The sequence below is a fragment of the Syngnathus acus genome, chromosome 4 (assembly GCF_901709675.1).
Source record: "Syngnathus acus chromosome 4, fSynAcu1.2, whole genome shotgun sequence".
Classification (NCBI taxonomy): Eukaryota; Metazoa; Chordata; class Actinopteri; order Syngnathiformes; family Syngnathidae; genus Syngnathus; species Syngnathus acus.
In genome coordinates, this window is record NC_051090.1 from 3,516,456 (window position 1) to 3,534,200 (window position 17,745).

A 17,745-nucleotide genomic window follows, 5' to 3' on the forward strand; every position below is an offset into this window, starting at 1 on the left:
GGTGATGACCAGCTCATCCGAGTCGCATGAAACGCAAAGCCGCACATATTAAAACTGTAACAAACTTACTATTATCCACCATAAAAATCAATGAAACGCATCTACTCTTCTCACAAAAGTTCAGAATATTAGCCTCCCGTCTCAGGTGAAATTGAAGGATTAACCTAAAATGCACTTTAACCTTTAAAGGTGAATTCAATTTGACCCACTCTAAACTTTTGAACATCTGTTTTAGTATTTTCCACAACTTGCTGTTCTCTAACAAGAAGCTAACTGGAAAAATGAAAAACAGGTGTTTTATCCATGAAAATTGTACCTTGAAAATGGCCTCTTCCTTCATGGAACATCTTTGTTGGGGATAAATTGCAATGTTCGGTTTCGTTTTGACCTAGTTTGGTCGAAATGTGTACAGAATAATTCAAGGATTAAACTTGTGTTCAGAAATTTGACCTTGAGCTCACAAACCCGCGCAAAAGGTTAGCAAGGCTTTTACTTTTTTAGCGTACGTGTATCAGCAGCGCCCCCTAGTGGCTCGGAAGGTTTATCTCAGCGTTTGTAAGCAGCACTGCGGATGAAGCTACTTCTTGGCATACCTGCTGCCGCATGCCCGCTGTGGTTGTGCGGATTCGAACACATCACAGCTCAGAATGAACCAGAAGGAAGAAACATGACAGCGTGAAAACTGCAGGATGTCTTTCAAGGTAAAATAAATAAGCAATGCGCATAATATGTTCCCTCCCATACCACCATGTTTTCCTCCATCATGAGCAATGCGATTGGCTGTTTACATGTGATGATGCAGAGCCCATCGCATGTGTGCATGTTTTTTTTTGTTTTTTTTTAATCTAAACAGGCTTGTTTTTGTGTGTCCTCAAGAAGGACACACCGCTGGCCAATGCCGTGTTCTGGGCGGCCCACAAGGGGAACGTGGCTCTTCTCCAGCTGCTGCTTAACAGTGGACGAGTGGATGCAGACTGCAGGGACAAAGTAGGAGCTATAATCATGCATGAAATAGGAAATGTGGGCAAATGTGCATTTGGGGGTATAAAGGTTCTCTTTGCTGTGTACAAATACAATTTTGATCTATTTGAGTGGCTCTCTTTTGGGAAGATAAGTCATTTTGATGCTTTCCATTCAGTGCGGAACAACGGCGCTGATGGTGGCGTCCTACGGCGGCCACAGAGAGTGCGTCAAAGATCTCATCATGCAAGGAGCTGACATCAATTATCAGAGAGAGGTATCATGAGAATACCAAAGATTGACATGGTTGTGCAATTTCACGACTGGACCATATAGTAGGTCTTCTTTCATATTTATTTGGATTGTTTTTATGGTTCTCCACAGACAGGTTCTACCGCTCTGTTCTTCGCTTCCCAGCAAGGTCACAATGACATCGTCAAGCTCCTCTTTGAATTTGGTGCCTCCACAGAATTCCACACCAAGGTGTACTTTTGTAAAAGTTTGTTGATCACTAGATCTGTATTTGGTTGACATTTTGTCTCGTGGCAGGAAGGAGGCACTGCTCTTACCGCAGCTTCCCAGCATGGACACGCCAACGTGGTGGAGACGCTGCTGAAAAACGGTGCCAACATTCACGACCAGCTGAACGTGAGCAGCTCTCTCTGGAATCTTGTAAAATGGTGCTCTTAGTAGTGTGCGCACATTGGCCACCAGGGAGCAACGTAATAAAAAACACAGAAAAGACAAAAAAGTGACTCAGGAAGCTGCAGTAATATGAGTCATTTTTTGCAGAGGATAAAGAAGATATGCCTGCAAGTAGTCTTATAGTATATAAATATTTGTACATATATCCATTGCCTAGTCTGCCTATTTAGGACTGAGCTCTTCTTCTTTTCGATTCCTTTATTTCTTTGCCAGGATGGTGCCACGCCTCTTTTCCTGGCTGCACAGGGCGGTCACGTGCCCGTTATCCGTCAGCTGCTAGCGTCCGGCGCCAAAGTGAACCAACCAAGAGAGGTCCGGATGCCTTCTCCATCTCATTTTTACTCTCATTTATAATAATTTTGTCTTACAGGATGGCACTGCCCCCCTGTGGATGGCAGCTCAGATGGGGCACAATGACGCAGTCCGAGTGCTCCTCTTGCGGGGGGCGGATCGAGACGCCTACAGAGAAGTCAGTCAGGCTTAATTATGACTAATCAGAAGCAGCTTTTCCGCAATAGTTGTGACTTCCGATTCTATTTGGCATATTTTTAATATTCATTTGCTTTCTGTCACAAGGATGGCTCCACGGCGTTATTTAAAGCGGCTATGAAGGGACACAGTAGCGTCGTTGAAGAGCTCCTCAAGTTCTCTCCTTCGCTCGGCCTCCTCAAGGTAGACCAAGAATTATCAAATCTGGTTGACAATTATTATATTGCGCAATATCAAGCAAACTCCTGTTGTCCACAGAATGGCTCGACGGCCCTCCACGCTGCCGTCGCAAGCGGGAACATCCAGAGCGTTCAGCTCCTCCTCAGCGCAAACGCCGACCCCTCGCTTGCCAACCAGGTCGAGAGCTGAAAAGCGCCAAAGACAGGAAGTGACGTCGCCTTCACTTCCTCTTCTTCTCACCTGTGTTTTACAGAACGACCAGCTCCCGGCCGACATCGCCAAAAGTCAACGCATTTTGAGAGTTCTGCGTCCTAAAGTCTTGAGTGCGATGGCAGATGACAATCATTGTTCCTGTCTCAGCATCTGCTTGCACTAAAATCAAACATTGGCGCCTTGAGATATGAGTGACCTCAGAGGTTTTTTTTTAATTAGGGAAGGTTTACTGTCAAACTAGTCATAATATGGAGAGTTACACATTACGTATTCAAAGCAACCACTTAGACTTTAGTTCGCTAGCTTAAGGCTAATGCTAGAATAATTAGCATCGATATGGCTGTGTTGTTACAACGCTTCAATGCAGCGATAAAACTTTTGTCTCAAGGCACCATTGTGTGATGTCATGAGTGAATGATATTAAATGGCACAAATAACACCCCAGTCCACAAGATATGCAAATCACCATCACAAGAGTGACATTTTTAATGTTTCTTTGCCATTTTAATATGTGCATTAAAGTATGGAGTTGATGTGAATGCAAAGAATTAAATCCAAAAGGCATTAAATAACCTTAAGAGGTATTTTGTGAACAAACATCTGAGATAAACACACATATCATTATGAATACATTTAATTGTTAAAATACATCTCTTGGATGAACAGTCAGGGATTTAGCGGGGACATTCATAATATATTAGCACGTTTAGCTTCACAACTTTGCTTGTAAATAACATCCTTCACTTAAAAAAAAAAAAAAAAAAAAAAAAAAAAAAAAAAGACTTGTTGAAATGAAGTTATTGACCTCACAGAGCAGCCCACTTGGGAACTTTTGTTTGAAATGCAAATCGGGAGTGTAGCTGGTGTAACTAAAAGCTTCCATGAATTCGAACATATAAAAATAAAACATATAGTGAACAAAACACAAAACAATGATATGGCTTTTAAGCTCAAAAGTACAGTGTAATGCGTAAAAACAAAGTCTTTCTTCTGTTAGCCATTTTTAACCTTCGAAAATCTACGTTGGTTCATGTCAAGCATCACATAGCGCTGCATTGGAGAAAGTGCTGGATTTAAGATTTTAGGACAAGGCTTCCTACACAGAGAGGAAAACATATCGGCTCTAGTAGAACAACACAGACATGCAAACTACTTAGAAGACAGTGAAGAGTGAGCCCAGCGCCAGACCCGTGGCCGCTCCTGCCAGCACGCCCATGGCCATGCCGTCACCGTTGTCGCGCTGGCGCTCCTCAATCACCACGTGGTTGACGCCGGGCGCGCCGTAGTCACCTACCAGGGAAGAGAAGAGCAACCGCCGGCTCAAGATTATCACACACAGTGATCCCTTTTAGTGGTTCAACTTTACTAATCTTACCTTGGTACTGGTAAGGGTAGGCAACGGCGTAGGACTGCCCGTCAGCGGCGTATACGATCTGAGTCGCTTGAGGAGAAGCTGCGACATAATTTCCGTATGGGCCTTGAGTGTAGAACTGATGAGGGCAAAAAAAAAAAAAAAGTACCATGAAAGTTCTCTCAAGACCTGGTGGATAATATAATAATTTTTATAACTTCTATTTTACTTGGGGTGGGGGATCATATGGTGGCGGAGCAGAGGCCATCAAATCTGGCGTGAAGCCCACCTGAGAAGCAGTGACCATCTGAAAATGTCAAATAAAAGACATAAATACTTTGAATTGTGCAACTACCCTAACTACAGTTTACCATGTTAATTCTGGAATCCTCTAGTGCCATAGCCCATGCCCTGTAATGAAGAACAAAGACCATTTTGCAACCACAATGAAGGACAATGAGATTATTAAAAGGGTTCTTACAGGGCATCATCTGCGCTGTCTGCACACAGGCTGATAACCCTTCCGTCCCTGCACACAATCTGGAGCAACGCGTCGCACGTCTTGCCGTCCGGAGGGTTCAACTCTGCGACAGAAAAGGTGTCACCGACCAAAAACTTCAACCGTGGAATTCAATAAAACCTTACCTTGACACGCGGCGGCACCGCGAATGTTGATGCAGTCCACCCTCATGTGGATGTCGTCCTCCAGGTCCCGCCGTTGCTTGTCGTTGTAGAAGACTAGCCGCCCGTCGGACCACAGGTCGAACCAGTTCCTCTTCCAGCGTCGCAGTATGGTACCTGTCGAGGAGGTCAGAACATTGGAGGGAAGTACGACGGCTGTGCAAATGATGTGCCTTACTTTGCCTGTGGAGCCAGCCACTCTTCACCATAGCCATGTTGGAGGCACCTAAACACACCGATAACATAGACTGTCAAATTTTGCTTAATTAGAACAAAAATTATATCCTACAAATAACATTCGTTAGGGGCATGCAGAGCAATTACAAGCTTTTCCACTAGATGGCAATCAACCTGTGTTTATTTTTTTTTACTTGAGGGGGGGGGGGGATTTTTATTTGGTAGCGTGCGATCGATGTTTTTTCTGATTTCGGTGTTTTTTTCTTAATGTTGGGAAAGGCTGTCAGTGTCGGCGTGACGAAGGGTGTGGTGTGTCCAAACAAACCTTGTGACCGCTGCAGCCTTCCACAACATGTCCTGATTTCGATTTGTTCTGCTACTTGTTTTAAACGGGTGTAAAACGCCAGTACTTCATGGTTTTTTTTAGCACAATGAGCACAAAACACGTCCATAATGTTCATAATTTGACAAAATAAGTCGCACTTGCCTGGTTTGTGATCGTTGTGGGAAAGATAGGCTTCAACTTCCAACGTAAACGCCGAAGTAATAGGTCTTGAAGAAAATAATAAAACTGACTCTCCTCCTGGCTTGTAACGTGAGGAACGTTACTTAAAAAAAATTGCATTAAACCTTCAAGCGAGAGTTTTAAAACAGTCGGGTGACCGAGTATGGTGGCTTGAAACGAGTTGAAAATTCTTAACAGGAAGTATTTATGCTCGATGATGTAATCTATGAGATGACACGTTTGGAAAGTGCTAGCAAAAAGAAGAGTGTGTTCGTTTTGAGTTACTTGTTTCCTAAAGCAGTCACATGGAAGCCATCGTCCTGATTTGTTCTGTATATATGGGTAATGCAGTATATTGCATGCTCAATGCGATGGCAAATATTTATTGGCTTAATATACAATAGTACCACTTATTTTTCACTGCATATGTGAAGAACAAGCAGGTAAAGTTTATTATATAGTACTTATACACCCGTTGCTGTTCCACTAGACACCCACCGGCGGTCGACCTAGTGTAACAAAACAAACTTCATGCAAAAAAAAATGCCTGCCCACAATTTGGCAGCACTAACGACGTGACGTCACATGCAGGCGCTTCACGTTCACGCAACTAATCCGAAATGGCGACGGCAATATATTTGGAACATTATTTAGACAGTGAGTATCTGTTACGGACAGTAAAAGCGAGTACTTTGCCTGCTTTGCGCTTATTTAAAGTTAACGTTAGGCCTTATTCTTGTCTTGCGTTGCAAAGTGACAGCAAGTCGCTGTCAGCTCGCGAGCTACTTTAGCACGTAGCATTCTCGCCTACCTCCTCTCTAAGTTAATAACATGAATTAAGATAACTGCGGCGTTGTAAAATTGTCAGTGACGCATTCCCAGTGCCTATTTGGACATGGGGCTCGTATAAAATGTGAGGTCTGTTGAATCACGTATATTAAATAGATACACAGCATGCTTTTGCAACCTGTTGGTTCTGGCAGCCGCCTTTTTCTGTAACCATTTACGCACCGGGCAGACCTATTAAGTCTAGATCTATGCTAGTCTACGATTAATATTTGTATTCTAAAGCCATGTGACTCAATAAAATGTAACAGATGTTAATAAAGGTTACGCTGTCATCTGTTTTTAGGCATTGAAAACCTTCCATGTGAGCTGCAGAGAAACTTCACACTGATGCGAGACCTGGACAACAGAACGGAAGGTGATTATAAAAATCACACGTCTGTTTTGGTGCTCCATGTCAAGTTTGCATGACTGTTGTCATCTTGTTAACACTCAAATATGGCGTCCTCTCAGAAAAGAAGGTTGAGATCGACACGCTGGCCGAGGAGTACATAGCCAAGGTGAAAAACTTGGCGTCAGAACAACGGGTGGAGCACCTGCAGAAGATCCAAAGCGCCTACAGCAAGTGCAAAGAGTTCAGCGACGACAAAGTGCAGCTAGCCATGCAGACCTACGAGATGGTTGGTCCCAAACACTGATGAATAAGCACTGATACAAAACCAAGCACACAGGCACAAATCCTTGAGTGCGCTTTGTTGACACAGGTGGACAAACACATACGGCGGCTGGACGCCGACCTGGCGCGTTTTGAGAACGAGCTGAAGGAGAAGCTGGAAGTGAGCGGCTATGAAAGCGCAGATGGACGAGTATTGAAAAGTCAGTATAGTTGAGGGCGAGCCTCCATTTTGGACTAAAATCACACTTAATGATTTTTTCTCGCCAACAGAAGCAGAGTCCCGCAGCCTCAGAGAGAAGCGCAGCTCTCGGGGACGAGCAAGGAAAGGTTCTGATGAAGATTCTCCGAAAAAGAAAAAGATGAAAAACAGGTCTGTTAATGTATTTTCCTCACAGTATGTTTTTCGTCACCTGTGAAACTTTTTTTCCGATAACAAAATGTCTGACTCGCAGCCCGGACTCGACCGACGCCCTCCTGCCCATGCAGCCGTCTGACGTGCTGGACATGCCGGTGGACCCCAACGAGCCCACCTACTGTCTGTGTCACCAGGTGTCGTACGGGGAGATGATCGGCTGCGACAACCCAGACGTAAGCTCTCGCGTTTGAGCGATTCGGCTTTCTGATGAAATGATCGCGAACTTTGTGTCTCTCGCTTGTTTGCAGTGTCCCATCGAGTGGTTTCACTTTGCCTGCGTCGACCTCGCCACAAAGCCAAAAGGAAAATGGTGAGCAAGCGCTAATCGGGGTCACCTCGTTCATTGCAAACTCCAACCATTGTTTCTCTCTTAGGTTTTGTCCACGATGCACTCAAGACAAGAAGAAAAAATAAGAATATTGCGGTAGTAAAATAGTGTGATTATATACAGAAATATATATTTTCGCTCCTCGTCGTACAAGCTTGCTTAATAAGACCGACTGTGGATTTTGGAAGTGATGTGATTCCAGACAAGTATTAACTTTAACAGCTTCACGCTCACTTTTCTCACCCATTATACGACAGTCTACTTTGCTTGTAATATATTTTAGGATACTTGAATTTATGAGTTATTTTTTTTATAAAAGCCTGCTGAGAAATTAAGCTTTTTTTTTTTTTTTTTTTTTTAAACAACCTCACTGAGATTTGTGTCAGAGCGTCCGATATTTCGTTGACCTACTACCTCCAGCACAGATGTTTAAACAAAATCAGATCTCCTCAAACCAAACCCATAAACATGAGGTTCCTAGTCTGATTATTTTTTTTCCACGAAAACAAATAAATGAATCAAAATGTGACCTTGTTGAATGTATTGTGGTACTGGTGGTATCAAAAGCACTTTTGACAAAATGTTTCCCTTTTGACAATGCAAAGTTTATATACTTAAATTTAATTTCAAACCTCAGATTATATGGGGGAAATATATATCAGATGTTAGTTTGTCAATTTTTTGTGAGGGTTTTGTCCACTAACAAATTGTTTAATCAGCCTTAAGTGTCTTCTCTCATGGTTGAATGTGAACGCAAGTCATGTAAGCCACAGATAAAGAGCCAAAGGCAATGTATTTTGTACATTCAATATTTTATATATCAAATAAATATCCTCTATTAATCAACTGTTGTCTGTCATTGTGTAAATGCATTAAAATCATAATGACTAAATATTAAAATCCGTTGGATTCTTCATCCCAGCTACATTTCTCATCGTCCGCCTTGGCAAAATCCACCTCCAGGTCATACACAAATTCGGGGTCCTCTCTTTGCGTTCGGTTCTTTTCAAACAGCTCGTCCATGTGTCTCTTCTTGCGAGCCAGTGCATCGTCGTCCAGCTTGTTGAGGTCCTCAGCTGGGTCCACCTGCAGCGAGGCCAGGCTGCGCTCCAAACTGATGCCCTGCAGGTGGTCGCGCAGGATAATGTGCAGCCTCTCCAACTGGGTCTGGGAGACCCTCTCCAGGTAGTCCTTGTGCCGGGGGTGGCTTTTCAGCCTTTCGGCGGCCAGGCTGTAATCTGCAATGAGTCAAAAAAAAAAAATCTGAAATGTTTTGACATAAACTATTATAAAAAAAAAAAAAGATTTTCGGGAGAAATTTAATACAGATTAATAAATATTGGAATGTACCAGAATACTGTGAAAAGTTTCGCACGGGAATGACTCGTTTTCTCACTTTGTTAGTTTCTGTATTTTTATAAATCAACACGATGGAAGGTGGGTTGAAGCATACTCCGCAACGCTTCGCCTCGAAACGCATGTTTAGTCACTGTTTCTACAAGTACATCAAAACAAACAAAACAAGCTTTGCATTCGCTGTATGTAACTCAATTATTTCGTATCGAGCCTACCCTAGTAGCCTAGCAACCATTCGGATTAGGACCCTACTCTCTTTCCGGCCAAATCGTTCCTGACTTTAATCTAACAAATAATGACGAATGGGAATATGTTTTGTTGTAATCACAAAGTTGTAAGTATGTTTAAAATGTTAATTTCACAAACAACTCTTTTGACACAATGTTGTTTTGACTAATGGTTTAATTATATGCTTATTCGTGTTAGGCATTACTACGGCCGCCCTAACGTTAAAAAGGGTCCTTCGATTTGCACTTCCGTAAACAGATTAAAAGGCATTCTTTTACGTTTATCGCTAACAATATACGATTATTCCCTAGAAGTATGTGATGCATTTTACATTTTTCTATCACTCTGTCTTAACCATTTTATTAACATGTCGTCATTTGACTGTGAAGGGTAAGATGTCCTCATATCTGCTATTTCCAGACCTCATAGTAAACCTTAAAAATGCCCATAAATATTTCCGCTGTGTTTGATTATTTCTGTAGGCGAGAACAGCTGTGCTGCTCTAAAACAGTGGCTCCAGTCAACTACAGTTTCATTAGAGATCAAGAACAAGGGTTTTCACAGGTATATTTTCGAATTAGGCTTAGAATTTTAACAAAACAATGGAGGATACAAACGTGTTTTCTTTTAGGGAGGCAGAAACGACGATTGAGCTCCAGCCTGGTGGTGCGTTCGCGGACGTTCGAGTTTTGCTGCTTCACGCGTGGCCCAGTGGGGTCTATGTGGACCCTTACCAGCTTGCTTTACTCGACGATGCAGTTGATTGGCAGGTAAACATTAATATAATGTAATAATAAAAATTAAACCAATAATTATAAGGATGCAGTCCATTTTACAGGAATGTTGCAAAATTATGATTTTGCTCTACACTGCACATGTAATTGTACTTTTAATGCATTGTGGTAGTAATTGCTTATCTTTGTCAGATATTAGTAGATTCCACCATTGACCTGGAGATGCCTGCACACAAAACTCTGGGATTCGTCACCTACGTTTATCCCGCCTTCAGTGAGCAAACGCCCAGCGTGCTCAAAGTTAGCATCCCTATTCACGGCCGCTATCACCGGCCCTCTTTTACCGGGGAAACATTTGAATCAGTCGTCATAGAACTCCCAAAGCTGCTTTTGCGCATGGAGAAATGTAAGTAGTTGGATTTACTCAAAAAAAGCAAAGTCTTTTGACGTGCTTTTCTCTCCAAGGTTCACTGGCTGATTTGGAGCCTCACACGGCGACGGAAGCACCCTGCAACGCTGACAATACAAGCATGTGTCTGTGGTTTCAAGTGCAACATCAGCAGGTGATTTGCTTTCAGACGTCATGACAATTGTAATATTATTTGGGAAATATGATGAAGCTGTAAAGATGAAGCATGATCCTAGGTGTTAAATTCCCATGGTTCTTTTGGGCTGTCTTCCCGCAGAGCCCTCGCGACAAGACCTTGCATTTACCAGTGGGCGACGGTTCTCTGGTGACGCCCGTCTGCGGCCTGACGCTGGCCGTCACCATGATCTGCTGTTTGGCGCTTTCCAAATACACGTGGAAGTATCGGATCGTTTAAAACCTCATGGTGCTTGCTGTCTGTTTACCAGATTAATTCTGCTTTACAGTTTCTAAGTACAGATCGATGGCAACAGTCATAATTTTGTAATTTTTTTTACTTCATTCTAGTTATTATATTTTAAATTATTTTCTTAAATATATATATAGCATTTTATGTGGAATATTCTTGTTAAGTGTTTTTGTATCTCTAATTTTCACTCCACTTTGTATACGCTAGTGTATGTTTTGAAAGTGCTTTATAAATAAACTTGAGTTGAGATTACAGTTTGGTTTTTATGTCTTAATATCCGTCACACAACAGTACACTATAATTACACTTTACACAATATTTTATTTCTCTGATTGTTTTCATGGTGGCTGGAACATATCCATCTGTTTTTAGATGCAGGGAGCCAACATAATAATAGCTGACAGAAAATTAAATACTGCGGAAAGAAGGACCTTAAAAATCTATAGTAACGAAGTATACTTTATTATGTCGTAGTATACTTCGTTACTTCCCACCACGGCCCATCACAAGTCTCTAGTTCCGCTTCCCCCTTCTCGACATAGCGGAATTATCATCGAAGGGCCCCAAAAAGACAGAAGGGGGTGAAAAAGTTGCACTGCACATTGTTGTCACCTGTTTTACACCTGGTCTTATTTATGGACGAGTTTCGGATGAAGTACTGCACTTTTGGGGGATTTACGAACCTTTTTTAAAGCACAGAGGAAGGACAGACCGCAGGGAGTCGAGGAGTTCTGTTCACATTTAACTGCCCGGTGAGAAAGTGACGAGAAAGCGGCTTAACGGTGGATGCTCGGCCGGCCTTTTTTTTATCGATTTCATTCCCTCTACCTAACAAAGGCATTTATTTTCCTTTTAAGTCACCACTTTATTATAAGCGAGTTGTCATGGAGGAGATACCGTTAGCTGCGGGCTAACTGTCGGCTAATGAGTTGAGACGCTAACGTTAGCTCGTCCGCTAAATTGCGCTATCAAAGCTAACGTTAGCTTCGCGCGAGCGCCATTGTGAACCATAGCGGCGGTTAGCTTCGAGCTAACAGGCGTGCTAGCTCCAAGGCAAAAGGCGAATTATAGCCTGGAGTCGCTCCACTTGTTGGCTAATATAAGTAGCGGATGCTAACGTTATCCCGCTAGCCGCCGCTGTTGTCCAGTAATCGGGCCTTTAAAGTACTTTACTTTTGGTAAAATAGACCTACGGAGAAAAAAGTTCTTATTACGTAGTTACACAAAGGAGATAATTTAATTTGGATGTATGTTAGCGAACCTCATTGTTATTCTATTCTCCGCAGTTTTGCTTCCTGGTATTTTTATAAACAATGATTAATATTTGCACAAAATGCAATGGGTACACACAACTTGAATACAACAACTATTGTTTGTTAAGCAAAAAAACAAAACGTTTTGTGTTGTCAGTCTGATAGCTGTTGACATAACTGGTGCCTGTGTTATCACTGTCAATGTTGTTTTAAACCTGTCTGACATCTTTTCAGCCATTAAAACTTGTATAGTTCAATTTGAATATTACACAGTGACTTGTAAGATATTTTATTCTTTTATTTGTTTTAGGTTTGACCAATAAACGCTTTTGTTTTCCCCATTTTATTAATGAAGTACAAAGTATAAGTACTTTTGCCACCCCTGATAATGTCCATGGTAGTTTTTCACAATGTGCTTTAATGCTAAAATGTTTGTATAAACAAATCTGGGTTATTTGTTTGGCTACAAATATCCTGTGTGGAACCATTATTTGATTGTGTTTTTTCCTAGGTATAGTTCTTCCTTCCTCTCCTGGCTGCACATCCTGCGGTGCTGCATGAGCACACGTGTGCTTCATGCTGATGTGATCCTCCCTCTTCGCTTGCCGCCCCATCCATCCTCGCCCCCTCCGCCCCCTCTCCTGCGAAAACAACCCAAACAAACTCCAACCTGAACGATGTGCGACAACGGCGACCCCGAGGACAAGCCCCCCGCCCCGCCGGTCCGCATGAGCAGCACCATCTTCAGCACCAGCTCCAGCAAAGACTCACTGTCGGCGAACCACAGCTCCAAGCCGCTGCCCTCGGTGCCTGAGGAGAGAAAGCCACGCAGCAAGATCATCTCAATTTTTTCCGGCGCGGAGAAAGGTGAGCGAGAGTACAGTGGAAAAGAAACGCGCCCTTGGGTTAGTTATTAAAAATGTTTGTCACTTGCAGGCGGGAGAAAGAAAGATCGAGACAAAGAGCGACCGGAGATTTCACCGCCTTCCGATTTTGAGCACACTATTCATGTTGGCTTCGATGCTGTCACGGGGGAGTTCACTGTGAGTGGGAATCTTTTCACGAACCTACACTAATGCCAGTCAGAGCGTTTAGAGTTCATATTTTTATTTGCTGTACCTGTCAGGGTATGCCGGAGCAGTGGGCCCGGCTTCTGCAGACCTCAAACATCACCAAGTCGGAGCAGAAAAAGAACCCGCAGGCCGTGCTCGACGTCCTCAAGTTCTACGACTCCACGGGCAACGGGCGCCAGAAGTACCTCAGCTTCTCGTCTTCTGGTGAGTCTCTTAAGACGAGCGAGGAAACGGCTAGCAAGAACTTGTGAAGCCATGTTCTTCTTGTTCCTTCACAGAAAAAGAAGCATTCACTCCAGGGCCGCAGTCCGTAAGTATATCGAGATGCTGAGAGACCAAAAAAAAAAAAAATCACGCTCATGCTTTTATGGGCATTTATGTCCTTGGTCTCTTCCTTTTTTCTCGAATGCAGCCAGTCAAAAAAGGCGCAGAGCCAACATCTCCAACTATCAAAGACATTGACGACGATGATGACGACGAAGCCCCGCCTCCCGCTGTGGCCCCCAGACCGGAACACACCAAGAGCGTAAGACGACGACGACGACCTTTTGTTACGTTGGACTGCAAAATGACAGCGATTTCCGGTGCGGCCAGGTGTACACGCGCTCCGTCATCGAACCCCTCCCCACCCCCGGCTTGAGCACGGACGGCGACTTGGCATCCAAGGCTGCCGACAGACAGAAGAAGAAGGGCAAAATGTCAGACGAGGAGATCATGGACAAACTGAGTAAATTTCATTCGTTCAATTTCCAACAATTGCTTCGCACCATGCATATATTTTGGACCACCCACCAGTTAATTTTTTTTTTCACTATACCATAATATTTCCGTAGCATGAGATTTAATAATGAGTCATCCCAAGGTGACAATCATTAAAAGTGTAAATTTAAAATACCTGTTTTTATTCACTCCCCTCTGCCAAATAGGAACTATTGTCAGCATTGGTGACCCTAAGAAGAAATACACCAGATATGAGAAGATTGGTCAGGGGTGAGTAATTTTTAGGTTTTTTTTCTGACCAGTTTTTAAGGTTGAATCCAACTTCCATCTTGAACCTTCTTCATGACATTATATTGAATGTACTCTCGTGACTGTCTTTTCTTACAGAGCTTCTGGAACAGTCTTCACTGCCATCGACGTCGCCACAGGACAAGAGGTGAGAGGAAGACGTAACGCATCTTCTCCCCGACTCATTTCAAATCATAAAGCCAGTGTTGATGACACAAGTATTCTGCAACCATGTGGCAAAGTGTTTGTCTTGTACCCTTGTGTATAGGTGGCTATTAAGCAGATCAACCTCCAAAAGCAGCCCAAGAAGGAGCTGATCATCAACGAGATCCTGGTGATGAAGGAGCTCAAGAACCCAAACATCGTCAACTTCCTCGACAGGTGACGCCGGGATATGGGTGGAAAAAAAAGAGCATGTCATGTGATACACTGTGTCTGTATGTTTTAGTTTCCTGATGGGGGAGGAGCTATTTGTGGTGATGGAGTACCTGGCGGGCGGCTCGCTCACCGACGTGGTCACGGAGACGTGCATGGACGAAGCGCAGATAGCCGCGGTCTGCAGAGAGGTGTGCCCACGCAATGAATGGCGAGAAGAGAAAAAAAATAAAAATACTAATGTGCCACCTTACTCTCTGCAGTGTTTACAAGCGTTGGACTTCCTGCACGCCAACCAGGTCATCCACAGAGACATTAAAAGTGACAACGTGCTGCTCGGCATGGACGGCTCCGTCAAGCTCAGTGAGTTGTGAAATATTCCCGTGGATTTTATACGACAAAAAAACATCAAGTAAACGTATGGCATTGCCCTCGCCAGCCGACTTCGGCTTCTGCGCCCAGATCACTCCGGAGCAGAGCAAGCGCAGCACCATGGTGGGCACACCCTACTGGATGGCCCCCGAGGTGGTGACCCGGAAAGCCTACGGGCCCAAAGTGGACATCTGGTCGCTGGGCATCATGGCCATTGAGATGGTGGAGGGCGAGCCCCCCTACCTCAACGAGAACCCCCTGCGAGTGAGTGCAAGCACTTTGGACATCGTCTTGCCAGTTATGCAAAACAACAACAACAGGGTTTGGGCAAGTGTGTTCCGATTGGCCTGAAATATTGCCTGTCTTCTCAGGCCTTGTATCTCATCGCCACCAACGGGACGCCCGAGCTGCAGAACCCTGAGAAACTGTCGCCGGTCTTCCGAGACTTCCTCAACCGATGCCTGGAGATGGACGTGGAGAAGCGAGGCGGAGGCAAAGAGCTCCTGCAGGTGACTTAATGATCGCCTATTAAATGTGTCCACCATAAAAACTTTTAATTCATTCTCCCCCAAAATACCTTTTGATAATTTGATTTGTGTGTGTGTATATTTTTGTCGGGCACAGCATCCCTTCCTGAAGCTGGCCAAGCCTCTGTCCAGCCTCACACCGCTAATCCTGGCCGCCAAGGAGGCCATGAAAGGCAATCGTTAAGAAGAAGACACACGTACACACACACACACATGCATACACGCACACACTCACACCCATCACGTGCCAACGATTTACAATTTGTGCCAGACAAAAGGTTAAGAATATAAACAAAAAAAATCACTGTGAAGAAGACCAAAAATGTCAAGCATGAAAGACACACGCACACAAACACACACACACGCTGTCCATATGAAGTCTCTGACAAACTCTGGTTAGGACTGGGCTTGTATTTAATGAAGATGATGCCTCGTCCTAGTTTCTAGTGTTGTTGTTGTTGTTTTTTAATCGACTGCCTTAAAAAAATGCAAAAGTGTTGCCTAATGTATTGTGGATTTTTGTCCCCCTGTGATTTTTACTACTTTTTTTGTAATTTTACTTTCCTCAGCTCTGTCAGTGTCTTTTTTAGTTCTTTTGATACTTGAATCTCTGTCTCTCGCTCTACTTTTTCATTCGACTGCTTTTATAGGAAACATTTCAAGAGCACGATATCTTTTTATTGATTTCACATACGCACCACACACATACACTCACACACGACAGAGCTACTGTACCATGTTAGTCCCTTGATAGCAGAGGTGCACCTTACAGGCAAGTTCATTTTACATGGACAAGGTTTATATTTTCCTCTCTATTGTTGATATTAAAAGTGGAAAAATTGTACAGTTGTTTGTCAATAGTGTTAAATCAACGTGGTGTTTAGTTCCCCAAATGTGTTTCTAATCAATTTATACTGGTTTACTGATGGAGGCTGGCCGTATTAAGATCCTATGCATGCATAAGTAATTGCAATAAGCAGGTCACTCAAAAATGCACAGTTACTCAAATATGTACCCCCCCCCCCCAAAAAAATTTTCTTTCAACAGTAATTTTGATCTAGAAATGAAATGACTTAAGTGATTTTCCCCACAATATATACTTTTTCAAAAAGTACAAAACAACTCAATAATTGTTCTCACAAAAATGTCCTCTGGAATGCCTTCCCAAATAGTTATTTTTATTAGATAAACGTTTTCAAGTGTCTGCAAATGGAAAAAAATATACGACCATCTAATATTAAAAAATGTGATTATTGCCGGGTTTGCTATGTGCTTTTATTTTGAAAGGAAAGACCCGGATAATGTATGGTACCGCCGAAGAGACCGATTAAAACAGCTCCAGCACGATAACAGAAATTAACAGCCTCGTTTAGATTATTTCACAGCATTTTCATGTCATGTCCGGGCACGTTAAGGATAAAGAAGCGTACCTAAGACTGAATTATCTCTACCAGGTGAGTGCAAACCATTATGACTCGAGAGGATCTCGTTTTGAAATGGCTAACCGCTAACTAGCTTCTTTCCCATCTCATCCTGTTTACAGGCTGCACATTGCGTTTTGGCCGAAAACCCAGACAATGTGGAACTGGCTCGTTTCTACTGTTTTACTCAGCGGACTATCGCAAAACGTCTTGTTCTACGACAGTAAGTTAACCAGCTGCATAAAAATTTCTTATTTTGAAGGCGCGGTTAAGAATAACAGTTTCCTGTCACTTTATTAACTCAATGGCCACTGATCAAAGTGATAATCGGGGGGGAAGGTTACTCTGCATTATATTCCATCTTAATTTCTTAATGTAATTTTATTCCTGCAGAGATCCATCGGTGAAAAGAACAATATGCAAGAAGTGTTGCTCCCCGCTCATCCCAGGTTTGACTGCGACAATCAGACAACGTAAGCCGCATTTATACCCTTCCCACCTGAAGGAATAAAATTGTTTACTAATAAATGCGACTCTGCCAGGGAAAAGAGGCAAGAAGAGGCGCGTGACGGTCCTGCGATGTCTCAGCTGTAAGCAGAGCAAGACGCTATTGAACGACCCAGATTATTGCTTGTGGCAGGACCGTCCGGAGGCTCAGGCTCCACTCCAACAAAAAAAAACAGGTAATCCTCATCCAGCATGCATTTGTCAAATTTCCGTAAGTAAATATGTCTCACCCCTATTTTTGTTGTTTCCTATCCACAGAACAAGAGGCATCTAGAAATCAGCCCAAAAAGTCCAAATCTAGTCGGGTGGATTGTTCCAGCACAAGTACAAGTACTGCCGCTACACAGCAAACACCTCCATGACAAGACGAAATGCAAATGTACAAACTCTTTTGTTATATATCAACTGAAAAATGAGTCATTTTATTTATTTCAGTTCACGTTACTTGAACAAGTGATGGTCACACGGCAAACAAATGCGTGATTTTGTTTTTCAAATGACTTTTATTAAAACTAGCAAACGTTTTGCATTTTCCCTAATTTTGAAGCCCTTTTTTGTTCTTGATGCCTTCTGTTGTTTGAAGGCTACA

At 43.0% G+C, this 17,745-nt stretch overlaps 7 protein-coding genes across 10 annotated transcripts; 5 read left to right on the top strand and 2 right to left on the bottom strand.

Annotated features, from left to right (window-relative positions):
- Positions 1 to 536: 536 nt before the first annotated feature.
- Positions 537 to 2,938, top strand: ankrd29 (ankyrin repeat domain 29). 2 transcript variants are annotated; one of them, XM_037250124.1, is made up of 10 exons: positions 537 to 701; positions 877 to 987; positions 1,139 to 1,237; positions 1,345 to 1,443; positions 1,510 to 1,608; positions 1,879 to 1,977; positions 2,036 to 2,134; positions 2,242 to 2,337; positions 2,413 to 2,511; positions 2,588 to 2,938. In XM_037250124.1, the coding sequence occupies exons 1-10, from the start codon at positions 690 to 692 to the stop codon at positions 2,708 to 2,710; spliced, it is 936 nt and encodes a 311-aa protein (XP_037106019.1). In that variant the 5' UTR covers positions 537 to 689; the 3' UTR covers positions 2,711 to 2,938. The 2 variants fall into 2 exon arrangements, with proteins under 2 accessions (XP_037106019.1, XP_037106020.1); XM_037250125.1 differs by having other exon boundaries at positions 880 to 987.
- Positions 2,939 to 3,165: 227 nt separating this feature from the next.
- On the bottom strand, positions 3,166 to 5,496 carry plekhb2 (pleckstrin homology domain containing, family B (evectins) member 2). 2 transcript variants are annotated; one of them, XM_037250127.1, is made up of 8 exons: positions 5,244 to 5,496; positions 4,758 to 4,805; positions 4,544 to 4,696; positions 4,380 to 4,482; positions 4,270 to 4,309; positions 4,128 to 4,205; positions 3,923 to 4,037; positions 3,166 to 3,837 (listed from the first exon to the last, which is right to left on the bottom strand). In XM_037250127.1, exons 2-8 carry the CDS (start codon positions 4,792 to 4,794, stop codon positions 3,701 to 3,703), a joined length of 663 nt encoding a protein of 220 aa, XP_037106022.1. In that variant the 5' UTR covers positions 4,795 to 4,805; positions 5,244 to 5,496; the 3' UTR covers positions 3,166 to 3,700. The 2 variants fall into 2 exon arrangements, with proteins under 2 accessions (XP_037106022.1, XP_037106021.1); XM_037250126.1 differs by lacking the exon at positions 5,244 to 5,496 and adding an exon at positions 5,082 to 5,203.
- Positions 5,497 to 5,805: 309 nt separating this feature from the next.
- ing5a (inhibitor of growth family, member 5a) lies at positions 5,806 to 8,312 on the top strand. The gene is made up of 8 exons (XM_037250215.1): positions 5,806 to 5,918; positions 6,394 to 6,465; positions 6,561 to 6,727; positions 6,812 to 6,923; positions 6,994 to 7,093; positions 7,176 to 7,311; positions 7,387 to 7,448; positions 7,513 to 8,312. The coding sequence occupies exons 1-8, from the start codon at positions 5,882 to 5,884 to the stop codon at positions 7,550 to 7,552; spliced, it is 726 nt and encodes a 241-aa protein (XP_037106110.1). The 5' UTR covers positions 5,806 to 5,881; the 3' UTR covers positions 7,553 to 8,312.
- On the bottom strand, positions 8,241 to 9,087 carry cep19 (centrosomal protein 19). Its single transcript, XM_037250216.1, has 2 exons — positions 8,817 to 9,087; positions 8,241 to 8,704 (listed from the first exon to the last, which is right to left on the bottom strand). The coding sequence occupies exons 1-2, from the start codon at positions 8,944 to 8,946 to the stop codon at positions 8,361 to 8,363; spliced, it is 474 nt and encodes a 157-aa protein (XP_037106111.1). The 5' UTR covers positions 8,947 to 9,087; the 3' UTR covers positions 8,241 to 8,360.
- A 188-nt stretch (positions 9,088 to 9,275) lies between these two features.
- pigx (phosphatidylinositol glycan anchor biosynthesis, class X) lies at positions 9,276 to 10,938 on the top strand. Its single transcript, XM_037250187.1, has 6 exons — positions 9,276 to 9,440; positions 9,533 to 9,614; positions 9,682 to 9,820; positions 9,977 to 10,190; positions 10,250 to 10,347; positions 10,471 to 10,938. Exons 1-6 carry the CDS (start codon positions 9,371 to 9,373, stop codon positions 10,606 to 10,608), a joined length of 741 nt encoding a protein of 246 aa, XP_037106082.1. The 5' UTR covers positions 9,276 to 9,370; the 3' UTR covers positions 10,609 to 10,938.
- Positions 10,939 to 11,110: 172 nt separating this feature from the next.
- On the top strand, positions 11,111 to 16,072 carry pak2b (p21 protein (Cdc42/Rac)-activated kinase 2b). Of its 2 annotated transcripts, none has more exons than XM_037250180.1 (15): positions 11,111 to 11,372; positions 12,385 to 12,740; positions 12,810 to 12,916; positions 13,000 to 13,150; positions 13,225 to 13,256; positions 13,359 to 13,472; positions 13,541 to 13,673; positions 13,873 to 13,936; positions 14,054 to 14,102; positions 14,223 to 14,335; positions 14,403 to 14,520; positions 14,593 to 14,692; positions 14,769 to 14,965; positions 15,073 to 15,210; positions 15,326 to 16,072. In XM_037250180.1, exons 2-15 carry the CDS (start codon positions 12,551 to 12,553, stop codon positions 15,410 to 15,412), a joined length of 1,593 nt encoding a protein of 530 aa, XP_037106075.1. In that variant the 5' UTR covers positions 11,111 to 11,372; positions 12,385 to 12,550; the 3' UTR covers positions 15,413 to 16,072. The 2 variants fall into 2 exon arrangements, with proteins under 2 accessions (XP_037106075.1, XP_037106076.1); XM_037250181.1 differs by having other exon boundaries at positions 12,391 to 12,740.
- Positions 16,073 to 16,508: 436 nt separating this feature from the next.
- Positions 16,509 to 17,693, top strand: rpp21 (ribonuclease P 21 subunit). Its single transcript, XM_037250191.1, has 5 exons — positions 16,509 to 16,682; positions 16,772 to 16,872; positions 17,043 to 17,122; positions 17,192 to 17,332; positions 17,415 to 17,693. The coding sequence occupies exons 1-5, from the start codon at positions 16,626 to 16,628 to the stop codon at positions 17,516 to 17,518; spliced, it is 483 nt and encodes a 160-aa protein (XP_037106086.1). The 5' UTR covers positions 16,509 to 16,625; the 3' UTR covers positions 17,519 to 17,693.
- Positions 17,694 to 17,745: the final 52 nt, after the last annotated feature.